We start from the raw sequence: 19307 nt of genomic DNA, 5'->3' as shown, positions 1-19307 counted from the left end.
TTGCAACATTCGTTACATCATGATGTGTCAATGAAATCCTCTTATGTGAATGTTGATGTATTGTGGCTCCGAGGAGGAAGGGGAGGAGGGAGGTTGAGATCTGTTGGGAAACAAGGTCCCTCTGGGAGGAGAGCACAAGTCAAATCAGATTGATCCAAAGGAGAGAACCGGATGAAGATCAATGAGGGACAGATTCGACGGATCCGAAGCCGGACCAGATTTGGATGGCATCTAGCTGGATCCAAAGATGAATCCGAAAAGGGACATATCTGTAAATATGCTCTAATGCACCTGCTAGAAGCTATATTTGTAAATATCCCTAAATTTATATTAGTATAAATATAACAAGGACAAAACAATATATGTGTGTCGCATTACTATTGCAGTTGTCGTAACGAATAGAGAGAGAGAGAGAGAGAGAGAGAGAGAGAGAGAGAGAGAGAGAGAGAGAGAGAGAGAGAGAAGCATCTCAGTTGTAACCTCCTGCAGACAAAGAAAACGAACTCGAGGTTGTTGCCTACGAGTCTCATTGTATTTCCTCTTCATATAGTGAATTGTTCGGAGTGTGGCGAACTCTCGTGGTTTTTCCCAGTTGTGGGTGTTCCACATTAACATATCGTGTCGTTTTGTCTCTGCGTGTGTGCACGATATTCTGATTTTCAACTTGTGCGTGAATCTCGGTTGTGGTTGAGACCCATTTTCGTCAAGATCCAGCAACTCGTGTTTCACACGTTATATTGCATACGTTGTGACAAACTATGAAACCCATATTCTACTCCAAATGGGCAGGGGAAAAACACACGCATCGATACATGTTGGAGCCCATCGCTTTGTCTGCCATCTCCACCGTTGCTTCGATATGACTTAGCTCACATTGTCTTCAATGTTGAGACGAAGGGTAGCAGCTGAATAGAGGAGACTAATCAACTATGCACGTTGTTCTCATGAGCTTTTTAGTACCGCACACTTGTAAGACCAAGTGACATAACAAGCAACTTGTCCCATCAGAAGTGCACATAGAGCTAATTAGTCGTAGAAACTACCAAAAAAGGTTTTAATTTTATCCTACGCACTTGTTGTGGTATTGCATGGAGGTCATCAAATACAAATCCATTTCCTATGCTCAAATCGTACTAGAAACCCAATCCATAAAGCTTCAACACTCAAAAGTGAAACCCCAATAACATGGCGACAACATTGAACAAAGTAATGCATTGAAGATCATTCTATTTAACCAATTGTTTGGGAAAATAAACATAGAGTTACTTCAATGTTGAGTTTTGAAACTTAATTATATCAAGGGAACGACCCGACCTTTCATGTTAGAACTTTTGTCTTTTTGCTCTTGAAATACGACGACTCTTGTTTTCTCCTCAAGCTAACAACTATCCTCTATATGCATCTTTTCTTCACAATTGTCTTTTTTGTATGCCTCTTTTTCTCTTGAAATATAGAGGTTATTGTTTTTTGCTAAAGTTGACTTCAATTATCCTTTGTATGCCTCTTTCCTTATAGCACAGAAATGAAAAGAGAATGTGCTAAGTCTTTTGACTAGATTCATTATTGATATTCAGGGTTTCCTATTGAATGATCATTGAGGTGCACATGTATTAAAGTACAATCTCAATAATATATTTGAAAACTCATTGATCTTTATCCAACACTATCCAATGATCGTATGAATCTAGAATTCCATTAAGGAAAAACATTATCCTAGGGACATTATCTGAGTACAAGATCAAACTGAAGAAGAGAATAAAGAAAGAGGAGGGTATTAAGAGTGTAAGTATATTGAAAAGAAGAAAAAGATTACAAAAATACACTAAAGATTGGTGTTGAACTAGAATGGTCTATAAATGACTAGTGCACTTGTTATATAGTATGGTTGGATACAACATGCTTGTCACCCCATGTTTACGTATGATCGCTACTTGGCATTCATGCAAGCATGCCATTTGTTGATCATGCATTAGTGTGGCCACTCAATCCAAAAAACTAGCAAACCGCTCGTTATATAGTTTTTGTTGCCGGATAAAAATAGTGGTTCTGCATTTGAGCATAGGCACATGGGCCTCTATCCCCGCATGGGCATCTGATGCAAACAAAAATGCTCATCAACATGATCATATTTAATGCTCAATTGATTGTTATTGCCTATGCAATATGGAAAATCTATTTTGACTCTTTGCATCTAGCGAGTTTCAAACCCTTTACCATATTTTCCAATAGATAATTGTCATCATTTGAGAAATGTAGTGATGCTACCTTAATTTTCATCTTGTCATATTTTCTTTTGGGTTTAACTTCGACCAAAATCTTGACCTATTTAAAACTTGACATTTTAACACTTTTCGCTCTTTGCATATGTTAGTATGCTACATCACATCCACCTCCACCAAACTAGCACATGTACTAGCATGTGTCAAAGATGGCATGAGTGACGTTATTATTGTGACACATGCCTTCTTCTCTACAACGTCCACTTCCCCTTCATTCATATCCAAATATAATTTCTCTTTAACCTTCCAAGTTCACCAAAACCCTTCTTTACCACTACCCATGTAGACAACCAAATCCACCAAATACTTTTCACCTATCTTTCATGGCTAGAGTGTTTCACGTGGTTTTGTTCACCACCTTTCCTAAGTGTAAATTATCAAATATTATGTAGATGCCTCCCACACCTTTTCAATCGATGGGGTCATTTTAAAAAATGCTTGAGTATTTCATTTGTTTTCAGTTCATATTTTTTCCTGCCCTCCACGTGCCTTAATTTCACATTGAGCTTTACTTCTTTACGAGTCACATGTCGACTCTTGCCTAAGTCCATGACAAAGCCCATCATAACATTTGATTGAGTTTGGTCCCTTCTCATATTGTATCCTTATGTTGGGGCCCTTGATTTCTTCTCATGAATTACCTACTTGAAAAGAAAATCGAGGCTTAAACTTTGAGTATTTGTGACACTCGTTGAGGGGCCCAACCCATATTTCCTCGAGATCCTTTGTTTCAGTGAACTCTTTATTGGCATCTAGACTTCTCTCTTTATATTCTCCCTTAGTACCTTCATGAAGGGGACCATCTTTATTATTATTTTATAGAGACATGGATAGGGTGGCAAAGCTATAGCTTCATATGCGCGTTCTTTCGTTTTCTTCAAACTGAAGGTACGATCCAATTTTGGGATTTGGTGGTATGGAACATTGACAAGAGACTTGGATCTGTCTCTTGCCTTCCTGTAGGAAGGGGTGGTCTAACACCCTTTCTTATGTTATTTTCCCTTTTAATTTGCTTGAAGTTAATTTACATTCTTACACTCCCCATTTCCTTTATCCTCATCCTATGGTTCTTCATCCCATGTTGGTTTGACCTAGGGATCAAGGTAGTTAGCTATATATATTAGGAAGAACACCCATCTTGAATCATTCTAAAGTCGGGATGGGTCTCCGGGATGCAATTCCTATGTGTCCTACCATCGACTTCTTCTATATCACCTGCATCCTTCTTAACAATCGACAACAATTTGATTTGGTTCCGTTCCGATTGAGAGTGTCAAACTCTTAAACCGTTCAAAAAAAATTCAAACTTAAACTGAACCAAACCGAACCGAACCGAACTACAAAACTGCTTTAACCAAAATCGCGTAAACTGAACTGTTACAAAAAATAAAATAAAATCAAGCTCAAACCAAAGAGTTTTTTTTTAGAGATTTTCAAACCTTTAAACCGTTAAAACCGAGTTTTCGGGTTCTCGAGTTATGTCAAAATCCATGAGCTTATACCTTACCACTCTCTGGGGGGGGGGCACCCAACAACAAGAAATTAATTTGAGCGAGAGAGAGAGGAGGGGTAGTTTTGTAATTTCGTGAAAATTCGAGGTGATTCACAGAAGAAGGGGTAGTTTTGTAATTTCGTGAAACCTTGAGGTGATTCACAGAAGAAGGGGTAGTTTTGTAATTTCGTGAAAGCTCGAGGTGATTCACAGAAGAAGGGGTAGTTTTGTAATTTCGTGAAAACTCGAGGTGATTCACAGAAGACACACACAGAGAAACAGAGAGAGAGAGAGAGAGAGAGAAACAGAGGAGAATAAAAAAAGATCTCATCTTGGAACGAACTTCTTTCATCTCCTCCTCCTCCATCTTCGTCTGCCTCTGCTAGGGTTTCATATTTTTGTTTGTATCTACCATGCCAGTTTAAAACTCTTCCTTCCTCTCTTCCTCTCAAGGTATCTGTCTCTGTCTCTGTCTTTCTGTATATATATATATATATATGTATATATATATGTATGTATGCTTTTGTCTGTGATGATCTCAATTTGAGAAGTCAAGTTAGGGTTTGCGAAAATCTTGTTGAAGTTCTTGTTTCTTACCTGCGAAGGGGATTTTGATCTGTTATGAATATTGCACCTCTTGACTCTCTCTGTCTGTGTTCTTCTCTCTCTCCCTCTCTGATGCAAGGATTTGTCTTTTCTCTCACGCCTATCTCTCTGCTTTTCTCTGTTTCGATTGCATTTTTATAGTTCGCCCTCAATTTTGTGACGCCAAGTCTGGGGTTTAGAAATATTTTCGAAGTTTTCTTTTCTTTACATTTGTTTTTTTTTTTCCTGATTTGTGGCACCAGCTTCTTCTCAGTTCGAGAAGTCATAGCAGGATTTTTTGAACTTTTGTTAATTTTCTGTTCTTTCCCAATCTTCGCTGATTTTTTCTCGTGTTTTCCTTCCTCTTTTGAATTTCTTTGCAATCCTAAAATGACAATTCAGCATTTGGAAATCCTGTTGAGTTTTCTCGTCTGATTAGCTAGTTTTTTGCAACTTGAATAACAAGTTACACTGTTTTGAAATTCTGCTGAATTTTCTAATCGAGTAGCCTCGTTCTCAAAAGTTTGATGTTTTCAAGCTTTTGTTTTTCTCACATGTTTCGGATCTGTATTATTTCATCTTTCTGCAACATTTGTATGGATTTCAGTTTAGTATCAAGAAACTCACATTTTTTCGTTCCTGATCTTCAGATAGCAATTTTGTAAGTACTCTATCACCATGGTAAGGAAAGGAAACATAGGAAACAGACCAAGAAGGGAAGATCAGAGCAGAAAAGATCCCAATTCTAAGGGGGGGAATTCGAAGACAATTGATTCAAGTTCAACACCAAGCTATGCAGGCCTTATTTTCATGTGTAGTAGCTCAACTAAAATGGATTGTTTCAAATATAGAATATTTGGTCTTCCAGAAGGGAAGAAAAACCGTGTAGAACAAGTCAAGAAAGGGATGAGACTGTTTCTCTTTGATAGTGATCTAAGGTTGCTCTATGGTATATATACTGCAGCTTCTCGAGGTGCGTATCAATGGCAGCGGGATGCTTTTGGAGGGGCTTTTCCATGGCAGGTACCATTTTTTCTAGATGTTTGCCGTGTTTTTCCTCATGTTCATCCTTATGATCACTATTGCTATGCTATATACTGTGATAGCTGACTATTGTAGAACACTATTGTTGTAATCAATACAATGTAGCACGCTATTGTGGTTATCGACAGGATGTAGAACAAATGAAGTTATACAAAATAGGTTATGTGCAAATTTTAAACCATAGCTGGCTGGAAATCAGCGAGTTATGAATGTCATTTGTAGAACATTTAGGATAAGTACTGCTATGCTATATAATATTATGGATTGACCAATATAGATCAAAATTTCTGTAAACACACAACATAGATAATTATACTCTATAATTTGGGCCGTATGCAATGCATTAAGTCTATTTTTGCCGAAATTGAGCGAGGTAGAAATTCCATTAGAGATTGCTGGGCCATTGCATGTTGGTGGAATGATATATAATATGATGGATGAACAATGTACAGGTGCGATTTGCTATACAAAAAGATTGTCTACCTTTACCTGAAGATGTCTTTAATGCTGCCATCAAAGAAAACTACCTAGACAAGAGGAAATTCAAGATGGAATTAAATGCTGAGCAGGTGTGAATGAGAATGGTGAAATTAAGCATATCTTCAGATCTTATATTGTTAGTACTATCCATATATAAGATGGAAATCAGAAAATTTTGACCTAATGGATTTCTGAGCAATACGTTTTTGCTTCTTCTAAACCAGGTTAACCGCCTTGTGAGGCTATTTAGACCTTTACCAAGGGGACCTCTAGGAAGTCCACCACGTTCAAGGATATCTATCAGAGATCCTCTTGATGCTCCACCAAAATATGAAGGTTCAAGAGTGGCTATGATAGAACATCACAATCCCTCATCAAAATATGAAAATTCAGCAATATCTATGAGTATTCATCATGATAACAGATCAAAATATACAGGTTCAGGAGTGTCTATAAGAGACTATCATGACGCTCCATCAAAATATGTCAACTCAGGAGTATCCATGCGAGATCGTCTTGATTCTCCATCAATATATACAGGTTCAGGAGCCTCTATGAGAGATCATATTGATGTCCCAGCAACATACTCAGAGTCAAGATTCATGGAAGGGAGTGATAAACGTTATAGCACAGCTGATTATAGTAGAGACAAGTACGAATCCCGATATGAATCAAATGATATATATAGAGCTGATGAGGTAGCCCATCGTTATCGTCCTACCAGAACAAAGTATGACTCTATTTATGCCTCAAGTGGTCTTTATGTTGCTGATGAGCAAATTCAGCGCTATCCTTCACACAGTACGAAGTATGAGCTTGCTCATCCTTCTGATGGTTCACGTTCAAAGTGTGATGATCCTTATAATATCCCTAGTAGTGGTATGATGATCGACAGGAGAACAGAGGAGCTCCTCTCACTGGGAAGAAACCGAATGCCTAGTTATGAATCAGATCTTTACTTGACTGGGCAAGATAGACCGCAACTAGATGTTTCCCGGCATGGTCGATTGAGTGCTACAATTTCTGAACTTGCTTCAGGTCCACGATTCCTTCTAGAAGTGCCAAAAATAGACTCTGTTGATTATAGAACTAGAGATGAGTTATACCCTGCATTTTCACGAGACCATATAGTAGGATCATCAGCACAAGAAATGGATTCTATCTACAGGCAGAGATTGCAAATCTCACAAGTAAGGGAGGATAGAAGACTCCCTGAGCTTGCTTCAGCATACAATGGTAGAGATCGAATTGATACTCGAAGTGGAAGACGTGGTCTTGATGAGATTTATGCTGATGATTATAGTCTTCCAATAAGTAATGCAAGTCTTGTTCATGGTGGAATTGCTCCAACCTATGCTTCATCTTATCAGGATGAATTGTTGCCACAATCCAGACGATATATGGGTGTGCGATGGTAAGGTTCTACATGGAGGAGTAAATTGGAATGCCAAGAGATCAATATCTTCTTTAGAGGATCAGTTAATTTAAAAGATCTCAAATTTGATGTTTACTTCATGCATCATGGCTCTTCTCAAAGGTATATGCTATGAAAATTGGTTGAGAAACTAGAACCATGTTCTATGAGGTGGGTATCCAATGCTAACATTTGGGCACCTGAGAATGGTTTTTAGTGAACATTGTCCTTTCCTATCATTTGATGGTGATGTTTTGTGAACAAAATTCTGAAAAACATCATCATTCACTTTTTTTTGTCTCGAGGCATCCATTCACGAAATGTAAATGTCAACCTTTTTCTTTCACTGATGACATCCTTCTACATTTCACGTTCAGATGGTCCAGCTTTGGTAGAAACTTGTTTTGATTTTTCTTAGCAATCCATTTGTATTTACACTTTTGACTTACTATATTTTATAATGCTATTTCTGACTAGAGTATCGTCAACTTCTGTTTACTTATTTGATTAGCATGAGGCTGGTTTGTGAACCTGAAAATGATGTAGAGTTAAACATATAACGGACATCTGAATTATATGCCTTTGCTTTGGCCAAACCTTGTAAATGGAAAAGCCCTGTACCTATGCTCATATGGTGACATACAATACTGTCTTCTATGAGTAATTTGCTATATTTCACATATTATATCTGAAGGACTTTTTATTCAATTGTCGGTTTTTAAATAGAAAGATAAAAGTTCAATTGCATTTCATGTGAAGGCCTATCATGAGTGCGATGGGACCAATCCTATCTTGTTAAGCACTTTGAAGAGGGAGCTTTTTACATTGCTGATGGAAAAGTATCTCCACTATTTTGGGGTTATTCAAAATTTGCTCATGTCTATCATTTATATCATAGACAGCAATGAAGCATATTTATAGGATTAAGTTAGGTAGTACTATGCTTTGGTGGCATTTATGTGGCTCCACGATTCAATCCTTGTAACCCAGATATATAGTTTTTTTAATAGTAACCATCTTGAAAACGATAACATTTTGGCATAGCATTTGGTATTTTACTGTAGATAAATTGTCCTTTCCTATACCCATCTACAGTTACTATTTATAGATGGTTGCAATTAGGTACATGGACTTGTCTACTCTACACTGGGGAGGGGAGAAAGCCATCAAATATCATTTCACATGCCAACAGCAATTTCTATTTGCAGGGTGTACAAGACAACTCATTATATGCGGATGATGGGGTCATCATTTCAAATGATCCAAAGTCAGCCAAAAGAAAGAAACCTTCAAGCAAATAAAAATAACACAAAATGTGCCGAAGTCACAGATGATGGGGCCTGTCATATTTTTATAAGTTCATCCAAAGTGAGCCAAAAGAAATAAACCTTCAAGCAAAGTGACAGATACCATTGATTCCTATGTATACATTCTCATTGGTTTAAAGCATAAATAGTTGAATCACTGATCACTTCAAAGTAACTCCTTTTATGGAATCATCCATTTTATATGGCGTACAAGGTTGCCTTTTACATGACATCTCTCTCACAAGTATTTACATGACAGAAAACAATTTCACATGAATACGGTCAACAGAGAACTTGATTTGTCTTCCGATTATCGTGTCAAATGTTTAAAACCAATTACCTCCATCAATGCTTGGTTGTTATTTATAATTGTAAGAGCCAAGGCTCCAGATCCAAAAAGTCCAATTTCAGTCATGAGAAATGTCAATCAGTATAGACTCCCATACAGACATGACAGATGTCATTCACAGTAGACTTTTAGGTCGTGAGAAATGTCTATCAGTGTAGACTTTTAACAGGAAACTTTATCCTGCTAATTGAATATATACACTCAATCCAATTGAATTTCTAATAACTTTCTTAATATACATCATCATAAACCTACGTTTTTCTGATCTTTACAAACCCCACTTTATTGAATCTGTTCTTCACTTTCGTTTTGTAAAGACCCTTCTCCATAAGAGAATCAATTTTCACACATCCTCTTTCCTGAAGATATGATTCCAACTGTTTGCCTTCCTGTAGCAGAAAAAGAAAGAAAAATTATAACATGCTTATTTACCAATGTCTTCATAAAAATTATCCAAATCCAGAGCCACGAATATTAAGCCAGAGATACCTGCTTAGTCTTGGCAAAATGTCTTGCCTATTAAAGAGCTGTGCCAAACTAAGCTTTGGGTACCTCACCAGAAAATGTAATGTTTTTACTCGAGGGCATCAAAAATCTTCCATATCCAAGTGAAACTTGTCTTCAGGAAAATCATTATCATTCTCAATCATCTCGGGAGTAGTACTATCACAGGTCCAAACACACAAAGAACCACTACTTTGCATCAAGGATGCCTTGCGACCAGTATTGCCAACCATGGCCATAGCTTGACCAGCTTGAGATCTCACAAAATTACCTAAATCTGAAATGTGGCTTGTGTAAGCTGGAACTAGCACCCGAGGAGCTTGGCTTCTTGAAGTTGAGCTAGAATGTGATGGTGGAATTTCTATGTGTTTATTTATACTTGCAAAACCTTTTAACTTGGTACAAGAAGTGTTCATATTTTGCTTTGTTTTATGGCCCGATTCCTCAACTGAGCTGCACCAATTTGAGCGTACGTTTCTATTATCTTTGGGAATGAATGATGTGATCTTGTCTGATGCTTCATGTATGCTCGTGGAAGAGCACCATCGTTGAATCCATGCTTGTCCACCAGAATGCCTTGATGATTCCTTGATGGTGCATAATTGCTGGATATTAGATGTATCATCAAATTGAAATCTTTGCATCAAGTTCTGCAAAGATGGTCAACCCTGATAATCTTAGAACATGAAACTGGCATACACCATGAACTCATTTTAATTTAAAATACTTCAACATGCATATCGAACCATACATTAAATAAGCAGGTCGACCCCTAGTGGCAGTATATTATGAGTTTTGGGCAGATTCATCATATATAAATCTCTTTCGAAACTCACAAATCGCAACTATAAGACACAAAACAAAAGACATCATGCCCCCACCAGTACTTTCTATTGCAATCAAAATAAGAGAAATAAAAAAATGTGTAACTGATGTATGGAGACCCTAATAACTAAGTCAATAACAAATGTAATCATCTGCGACGATGAAACTAAAGCTAGAAATTAATGACTTCACTGTGAAAGAGTGCCTTTTGTAATTATTTCCTTCACACTTGGTTTTTACCAGACAAACTATGTTACAGCAATAAGAATCACGATTATATTGTGCATTCAAATCATAGCATGGCTTGATGTTTTACAGAAAGAAGAAGAAAGCACTGTACAAGAAAAGCAAACGCCAACTGGCAAATCTTACAAGGTCCCTATTCTTAACTGCCCCGCTTCCACTTGCTCCTGGAAAATCATAAAAAAACAAATACTAAGCATTGTTTGTCATTCATACAACACTTTATGATAAAATCTTAATCATTCTACAGGGACAGCATGATCTGGGACTAATAAATGTAGAAAGCTGAACCAATACCTTCGTATAAATGACCTCTTTTTTCTGGAGAACAGGGAATCCTGCACTCTTTTATGGGCATTATGTGTCTTTGTCGGAGAAAACTACTTGATTCCTTTCCATGCGTGTGCTCAATTGAAGTTGAGAATTCTTTCAGCTTCTGTTCTGTATTGATATTATCAGGTGATTTGTGATACTCTTGTAGAATATAATCCTGCCACAAACTTTCTGTTGGTGAGATCGTCTTGTCATGCTTAACAGGTGTTGCTGATTTCTCCCAAATTTCCATCCAGTCACTCCAATAGTCATCAGCCTTGACTTTTGGGAAGGAAGACCTATAATTTTACATATTAAGGGAAAGCAGCAATAATATTAGCCTACTATAAGATTCAAAAATTAAACAGCAAGGTAACTACAAGAAGAAAACAACCCTAGTACGAATGATGAAACAGAAATTAGAGATTAAAACCTTGATTGATCTTCCAAAGAAGGTTTGTCTATGGATGGTGTCGAGGCAGCTACTACTTCATAACTGTAAAGATTCATATTTGGCTGAATTAGATTGCTGTTACTCCCATTAACTGGTCCACCTGAATTTTGGTTTGCAGATCCAGCAACATTGCTATCATTTACAGTATATGTTTCTGGATCATTTTGTAATTGATTAGAAGCATCAATTTTGACAGCATTGCTATTTTCTGTATCCCTGGGAGTATTGTTATCATCTGAGCAACCATAGTTTCTTGAGGTCAACTTCTGAGGAAACAGAAGAAATCCAAAGTTCGCTTTTGACCCACGTTTTTCCTTCTCATGAGCAATTTTGTTTGGCTTATTGTTCACCACATTAGCAACAATAGATAATGGTCTAGAGGTATTCTCTAGGAAGGAATTTTTTGAGCGACCTTCCAGGTGCTGTGGCTTCCGGAAAAGGAATTCCTGAGGTTGTGGGATCGATGTTTTCAAATGTTTCCAAGATGCTGATTCTGGAGGTGGTACATTTTCAGCATGTGGAGTAGGCTCATCCAGAAAAAACTGTTGTTTCTCTTCATTGTCTTGAACTACATTACCAGCATGAACCTCTTCCCGTGCTGTGGCAGAAAGTAAGACATTCTCCCCAAACTGTATAGAGACACTCTTCAGAGTCATCACACTCTTGCTAAAGCTTTTTGGGTGTAGAGGTGGTTTTAGGAACCCAAAGTTTCGTCCTTCAACAGCCCATGAGCTCTTGTTCATATCATGTGTAACTTGCTGGGGAGAAGGAAGAGAGGAAGAAACTTCAGTTACGCAAATCCTTGCATCTGATCTTTCACATGGTTCCTTGAGCTTTTCTACACTTTGGTCTTCTCTATTCTGAGAGCTAGGAACAATATCTTCTGTGAAGCTAGAGGGCCTCTTGTTATAAGTATTTCGGCGACCTGAGAAAATGTTCCATGTCCTCAAGCTAATATCACTACTTTGGGATGTATTCCCTTCTGAAGGAACAAATGGCATTACACGATTTCTGGAACTACCTCGACGAGAGAGTGTTTCTTCTGAAGGAACAAATGGAATAATACAATCACCAAGAGTTTCTCTAAGAGAGCCAGCTTCTTCATTTCTCAACGGCTTTGTACTCTCAGACAGACGTCCATCTGAAGGCCAAGATGAATTTGAGCTTCCATGGCGTAAAGATTTGTCCAAGAGTTCATCTGAAAGAGAAAATGGAAAAATATGACTTCTAGAATGATCTCCAGAAGAGTGAATTTCTTCATCCCTTACAGGTTTTGTCTGAACTCGAGATTCATCTGGAAGGAAGAGTGTAGAGCTTCTATGATGGATTAAGGATCTGCCTGGACGCTTGTTAGAACTACTGAAATCCTTGCTAAAATGAGTCCATACATGACCTGGAGAGATTATAGATACATCTTCTTTCTGGTCAGAGGTAGCAAATGGCTTTAACCTTTGTATCCATGAAGATTGAAGAACTTTTCTATGCGGAGGGACTTTAGAAGGTTTGGCACTTACATGAGGACCTGCAGAGAGGCGATGGCCATCCATGGAAGCAGAAGAAGTTCTAACAGTGTCTGAATCTTGTTTTTCTGTCATCCTCTTTTCTTCAGAGGGAGCGGTCCTCTCATGTTCTCTCCATTATCAATCCAATGGTATATTTAGGAAGAAACTAATATACAAGGAATCGGGAATCTTTAACAGAGTCTGAAACTCCTTTTCCCGTCATTTTCTCATATTTGTGTTCTTTTTTTCCAGAGTTTGCATTGTTTCGGAGCAGCATCTTGAAGAGGGAGAAGAAAAGGATACAAGAACAAAGAATCATTTGGAACAAAAGAGCTAAAAAGCTTTTGAAGCTTTAGCTGATTCTGGACTTCCTTTTCCTGACATTTTCTTCATAGATGAAAACTCTCATCCAAACAGGACGAAGAAGGTGAATAATATACCATAGCTTCCTTTACGTCTTCTAATTGCAAGGAAGAAACGAAGACATTCGGAAGCTTCTGCCTTCTGTCTTCTTCTTCTCCATATATCTCTGCAGATTCGAAGTATACAGAAAGAAAATTGAAATGTTTCTACGAAATCCAAATCCTTAAATCTTCTTCGCTGTGTAAGAGATTCTTTTCTGAAAAACCTTCTCTCTCCTTCTGCGTGTACGTTTTTCTTTTTCCAAAAACAAAAATTATAATAACCTTCCTTCTCTGCACTAATGTCTCTTTCGTTTTCCCAGACACTGATAAACGGTGATATGCATAACACAGACAGGAGCAGCAGCTTCGACTTTCTTCTTCTTTGCAGTACTAGTGTTTCTGTTGTTTCCCTAAACCCTAATAATAGGCAAAGCTGAGAGATTTCTTTGCAGTACTAGTGTTTCTATTGTTTCCCCAAACCCTAACAATAGGCAAAGCTGAGAGAGATGCACGGACAGGATCCGGCGCAGCCTCGACGTTCTTCTTCCTCCTTCCTCCTTCGTTTGGTTCTTCTTCGTTGAGCAAGTGTTTCTTTGGTTGAGCGGAAACCCTAAAAACGAGCGATTTGCAGACAGAAATACACAGAGAAGCAGACGGATGAAAGACTCGACGTTCTTCTTCCTCAATCCTCCTTCCTCCTTCGTTTGGTTCTTCTTCGCTGAGCAAGTGCTTCTTTGGTTGAGCGGAAACCCTAAAAAACAAGCGATTTGCAGACAGAAATACACAGAGACGCAGACGGATGAAAGAATCGACGTTCTTCTTCCTCAATCCTTTTTCGTTTCCTTCTTCTTGGCTGAGCGAGTGCTTCTTTGGTTGAGCGGAAACCCTAAAAAACAAGCGATTCGCAGACAGAAATACACAGAGAAGCAGACGGATGAAAGAAACAAGAAAAGACAGAGAAAAAAAAGTGAAAGAAGGAGACATGGAAAAATAAAAAAGTACTCCCCAAAAAAATAATTAATTAATTAGATACAACTTACAAGAAACAAAAATGATTCCACTAATTAATTAATTAACATTCAGCTTTTTCGCACCCAAATAAAACTAAAAATAAAAATAAAAGCATTGTTTTCCAAATTTTGTCTTATTATTTTTATTTGCATTTATTCTCATTATTAGGGCGAGAAAATAAAAGAAATTAGAAAACAAAAATGATTCGACTATGTAATTAATTAATTAATATTCAGCAAAATAAATATAAAAAAAGGAAAGATAGAAACCATTTATTTGCAAATTTGTTTTATTATTTTTATTTCCATTAGGATTTTTGCGCGCAGAAAATAATGATTTTGCCAAAAAAATTGTTCCATTTTTCTTATTATAACGATTTTCGCACAAAAATAATGTACCCATTTTCCCGGAAATTGGGATTTCCGGGCGAAAAAAACATAATCATTTTTTCCGAAATTCGTGTTCGTTTCTCGAGTTTTTTCCATTATTATTATTATTTCCATTATTCTATTATTAGGATTTTTCCGTATGTCAAAGAAACAAAATAACTATTTTCGGACAATTCGTTATTAGACTTATTATTATTATTTCTAACTGTTATTTAGGATTTTCACATCCAAATAAAATAAAATAATCATTTTCTACGGATTAACATATTGTTATAATTTATTATTATCTCTCTCCCGGCCTATTTTCTTCCGATTTTTTTTTGCCTCTTATTTATCTTGCTACCATAATTCTTTTTCTTTTATATTTTCTTTTTTCTCGATTTGAATTGTTTTTCTTTTTATTTATATAATTGCTTTTCTTTTCTATTTCCTTTTTCTCGACTTTATTTTGGGCCCAAATAATTTCGGACATACTAATTTATATCTTCTGTTTTGTTTTTTTACACCTCACTTTATTTGTATATAACTAATATAATACTAATTTGGATTTAGAATGCACTTTATATGTATGGTTGGTTGGTTGGTTATTCGTATGATCGTATGTTATGTTATGTTATGTTATGTTATGTTATGTTATGTTATGTTATGTTATGTTATGTTATGTTATGTTATGTTATGTTATGTTATGTTATGTTATGTTATGTTATGTTATGTTATGTTATGTTATGTTATGTTATGTTATGTTATGTTATGTTATGTTATGTTATGTTATGTTATGTTATGTTATGTTATGTTTATGCTATGTTTATGTTATGTAACATGTTATTTTATGTTATGTTATTGAGATTCAAATTTTGACCCATTAGGCCCCGTGAGGAGATAATGCTCTTGTTATTGAACCATTCCTTCTAATGGATGCACACCAACCATCAACATGAAGAGATACAGATAAATAGATTGATAGATAGATAGATTTAATTATTAGCCTCCAACAATCAAATATGGCCTACGAGACCAAAAAAGAGAGAGAGAAAGGTCACACCACATTGCACCTCCCTCACACGACACATTACAACCACGAACAATATGTGCTTACATGTGTGTGTGTGTGTAATATATCGTGGACAAGAAAAGAACAAGCCACACGAATAAGCTTTTGTGACGCTTTTGTGACTGCTCTGCACGACACAAAGTCATTCGAAAGCTCGCAATGAGTACCCACATAAGTTCGTTCAATGGCATGAAGGTCCCAACTCCCATGGGAACATGACACGTTGGAAAAAAAGGTAAAACGATTGGATCTCATACAACGAGAGAGAGAGAGAGAGAGAGAGAGAGAGAGAGAGAGAGAGAGAGAGAGAGAGAGAGAGAGAGAGAGAGAGAGAGAGAGATAGGTCGAGCGGATCAAAAGGGTCAAGATTGGATTGTCTAAATTATATGGCATTAATGTTAAGATGTTAACTAGATAAAGATAGATTATTAATATGTTCTAAGGAGATTGGAATCCAAATATTATCTATGGGAGGGGGCCGAGCCCACCGTAAGATCAAACTTGGCTTCTCTCTCAATTATATAAATAGAATGAGGGGGGGCAAGGGAGGAATTATTGAACGATATTAACTCTCTTGGGAATGTGAAATAAGCAACCATGGAATACATCATATTATGTCTCGTGAATTATAAAAGGGCAAAGCCTAGTCTATGTGACAAGAAATTACAACCATGAGTCACATAGGCCCTATGCTCTACCACACAGGATGATTGCAGTGTTGTGGTTTGGGGTGGATGAAATGCTTATTTTTCAACCAATAAAGGAAACATATGTATGGGGTCAAAAGCTACAAACATGATGTTCTAGGATAGATATCACATGGCCGCAGAACAAGAAAGCATAGTGCTTTGCTTTAGTGTCATGCCATATATTTTGTGGATGTGGAAAGAGCAAGGCAAAAATTAATAAAAATCAAGGAAGCTTCCTTTCATTAAATTTTTCGTATGTTTGTGGTCGAAGAACACAATGAAGACCTTAGCGTATCATCACAAGAAAGTTACAACTAGCAATCGGCAACCGTTCGATTCGAGAGTATCAAACTCAAACCATTAAAAAAATTTGAAACTTAATTTGAACCAAACCGAACTGAACCACAAAATCGTTTTAACTGAACCGTTACAAAAAATTCAATCTCAAACCAAACAGTTTTAGAGACTTTCCAACCTTTAAAACCGCAATTTCATGGTTCAATTTTGGTTTTCAAGTTAGGTCAAAATTCAAAATTTCACATTTTAATTTAAAAAATTCCAAGATTTCCAAATTTTCAAAATTAAAGATTTTTCTTAAAATATCAAAATTAGGCTTAAAATGTTCAAAACAAAATTTAAGAAAATTATCAAATTGTTTAAACCGAAAACCGATGAAGGCTCAAATCCAACCGTTAAACCCCCAAACTGAACCAAACCGTTTACAAAAACTTGAACCAAACCCAACTATTTTAACTGTTAAGCTACGATTTCGTGGTTTGGTTTGGTTCAAACCGAATCGTTGCCAATTGCTAGTTACAACCATGATGTCATATATATATATATCATGATTGTACAAAGAGGGTTTACAACCATGATGTTGTATGGACTATCTTGTGTTATTAAAAGGAACGAGGGCATTATATTATGTGTGTAAGCAATATGTAGCTAGATACGTGATAAGGAGAGAGATCACTTTATGACATAACCCTCAAATGTCCTTCATCCAACAAAACAGACACCACAAAGCCAACAATATGGCCCACATATTAAAAAATGTATAGGAGAATAAGGTAGATGATCATGACACTTCATGGTTCAAAATCAAGTGAACATAAATTGTCTGCATCACCAACAAAGGCAAAATTTTGAGTCTCTATGAAACTATACAATCATTGATTGTGGATAAAAGTGAGGGGGATTGATCAATTCTCGTAACATAGACGATTTTCAATTATCATACAAGTTTAGTTCTGACAAATTGATTCTCTTGTAAATCACATAGTCGAACTAAAATTCTCAACAAAATTAATCTTAGATTCAATACATCCTTTTGGCTAACAATCATCTACTATTTTCTCGCTAATGATGAAAATGTAGTAAGAGACTAAAGAAAATAATATAAAGGGTGCTTAACCACACTGGCTACCCCCAAAGGGAAGTACTTACCATTCATGTTGTCATGAAAATACGTCACTATGTGCGGATCGTGAGGTGGAACCGCCGGGGTTCTAGACCAGAAGGATTTGAAGTTTGTACTAGCTTTAGCGAGAAAGTATTTAAGATAGATTGAGAGAGATTGATATGGAGAAAGAGAGAGATTGAGATAAAGATTAAACGCTTAACTTTAGATTTGAGAGACAAGATACATCAACAATAGGATAACAAGTTTCTTATTTTTCCCAAAATTTTCATTAGTTTCTCTTGCTTGATTCCTCCACTCTTTTATAGATGCTCCCATGCATATGGTGCATATGAGGGTGCAAGACATGCACATAATGCATGCTTGCCATGTCATCATCGAAGCTCTCATGTATGAGAATTTATAGATGTAAAATGACCAAAGTAAAACTTTTGAAGATATGACTTGACTTAGTGGTAAGCCAATTGACTTTTAACTTGGAGGTTCAAGGTTCACATTCTTATTTGTACCCCTTTGTATACAAAATTTTCTTTTTACTAGGCTTTTTAGTCTTGTTTTTACAAATGTTTAAGTGCATATTACACCTTCACTTGACCTCCAAAGAACTAGACGTTTTTGTTCGTTTCACACCGGAAAACTTCAAGACATCGTGCGTCGCGATAAATCTACCGGTCCGGTCCGGTCCCATTCGTTTGATCTGGCCCGGTCCGCATGCCATCCAATCCACATTCGTCTAGTATGCATGCCATCTGGTTCCTTCTAGTCCGCAACCCGAGCCGGTTCCGTCTAGTCTGCATCCCGATCCGGTGTCGTGCCCTTCGGCTCCGGATTTTTGTGTGAGTCGGGTGGGAACCGCCGAGGTTTTTGACTAGGAGGAAGAGGAATACAACTTAAGGCTAGATATGAATAGTGGAAAGAGAAATAAGATAGCAATCTCGTGAATCCCACGAGTTTAGTGTAATTAAAACAATATTTAGATTATAAGAGCAATTAGATGGCAAAATTCGTGAATCCCACGAATATATTAGATTGATCCAACCTTGTATATTAATCAACAACCATATACATATTTTTCTCCTCCTTATATAAAGATGGAAGAGGCTAAGCATGGCTTCATGCTTTTTCACCTAAAGTGCCCATGCACACTAAATGTGCATGTGATGTTTTGTCATTTCCTAAATATAGGGCTCGTGCACGCTAGATGTGCATGAGTCACTTTTAATGTCACGTGTAAATAAAATATTCACACTCTAAAGAATACATGATTTTTACCTTTTAATAAAGGTATGTGTAAATAAAGGTCTTATACGTATTAAATCTATATTTATAACACTAAAGATAAGTTATTACAATGGTAAAGTTGGGGTTTATCTACGTGGAGGTGCATGGTTCGAATCCTACCCTATGCACGCGATAAATTCTTTTGATATATTATTTATTTATTTATATGTATCTAAATTCGGATATATTATTTTATGGTTTTCACGTAGTGTGTGGAATACACTACGACACCAATTCTATAGATGTCCAATCGCCATCCGGTTCTATAGATG

General features: G+C 36.7%; 2 protein-coding genes across 4 annotated transcripts; one reads left to right on the top strand and one right to left on the bottom strand.

Annotated features, from left to right (window-relative positions):
- Nucleotides 1–4046: 4046 nt before the first annotated feature.
- On the top strand, nucleotides 4047–7640 carry LOC147855566 (uncharacterized). Its single transcript, XM_087330424.1, has 4 exons — nucleotides 4047–4224; nucleotides 5007–5379; nucleotides 5853–5969; nucleotides 6105–7640. The coding sequence occupies exons 2-4, from the start codon at nucleotides 5035–5037 to the stop codon at nucleotides 7296–7298; spliced, it is 1656 nt and encodes a 551-aa protein (XP_087186550.1). The 5' UTR covers nucleotides 4047–4224; nucleotides 5007–5034; the 3' UTR covers nucleotides 7299–7640.
- Nucleotides 7641–8937: 1297 nt separating this feature from the next.
- On the bottom strand, nucleotides 8938–13418 carry LOC147855565 (uncharacterized). 3 transcript variants are annotated; one of them, XM_087330202.1, is made up of 5 exons: nucleotides 11268–13415; nucleotides 10820–11133; nucleotides 10652–10689; nucleotides 9440–10104; nucleotides 8938–9339 (listed from the first exon to the last, which is right to left on the bottom strand). In XM_087330202.1, the coding sequence occupies exons 1-4, from the start codon at nucleotides 12881–12883 to the stop codon at nucleotides 9538–9540; spliced, it is 2535 nt and encodes an 844-aa protein (XP_087186328.1). In that variant the 5' UTR covers nucleotides 12884–13415; the 3' UTR covers nucleotides 8938–9339; nucleotides 9440–9537. The 3 variants fall into 3 exon arrangements, with proteins under 3 accessions (XP_087186328.1, XP_087186330.1, XP_087186329.1); XM_087330203.1 differs by lacking the exon at nucleotides 8938–9339 and adding an exon at nucleotides 10206–10299 and having other exon boundaries at nucleotides 9968–10104; nucleotides 11268–13418; XM_087330204.1 differs by lacking the exon at nucleotides 8938–9339 and having other exon boundaries at nucleotides 9962–10104; nucleotides 10620–10689; nucleotides 11268–13418.
- Nucleotides 13419–19307: the final 5889 nt, after the last annotated feature.

The sequence above is a fragment of the Azolla caroliniana genome, unplaced genomic scaffold, assembly GCF_043228905.1.
Source record: "Azolla caroliniana isolate FFs.n. ecotype wild unplaced genomic scaffold, voAzoCaro1.0.p SCAF_14, whole genome shotgun sequence".
Taxonomy (NCBI): domain Eukaryota; kingdom Viridiplantae; phylum Streptophyta; class Polypodiopsida; order Salviniales; family Salviniaceae; genus Azolla; species Azolla caroliniana.
This window is presented reverse-complemented; position numbering and strand designations above follow the sequence as displayed.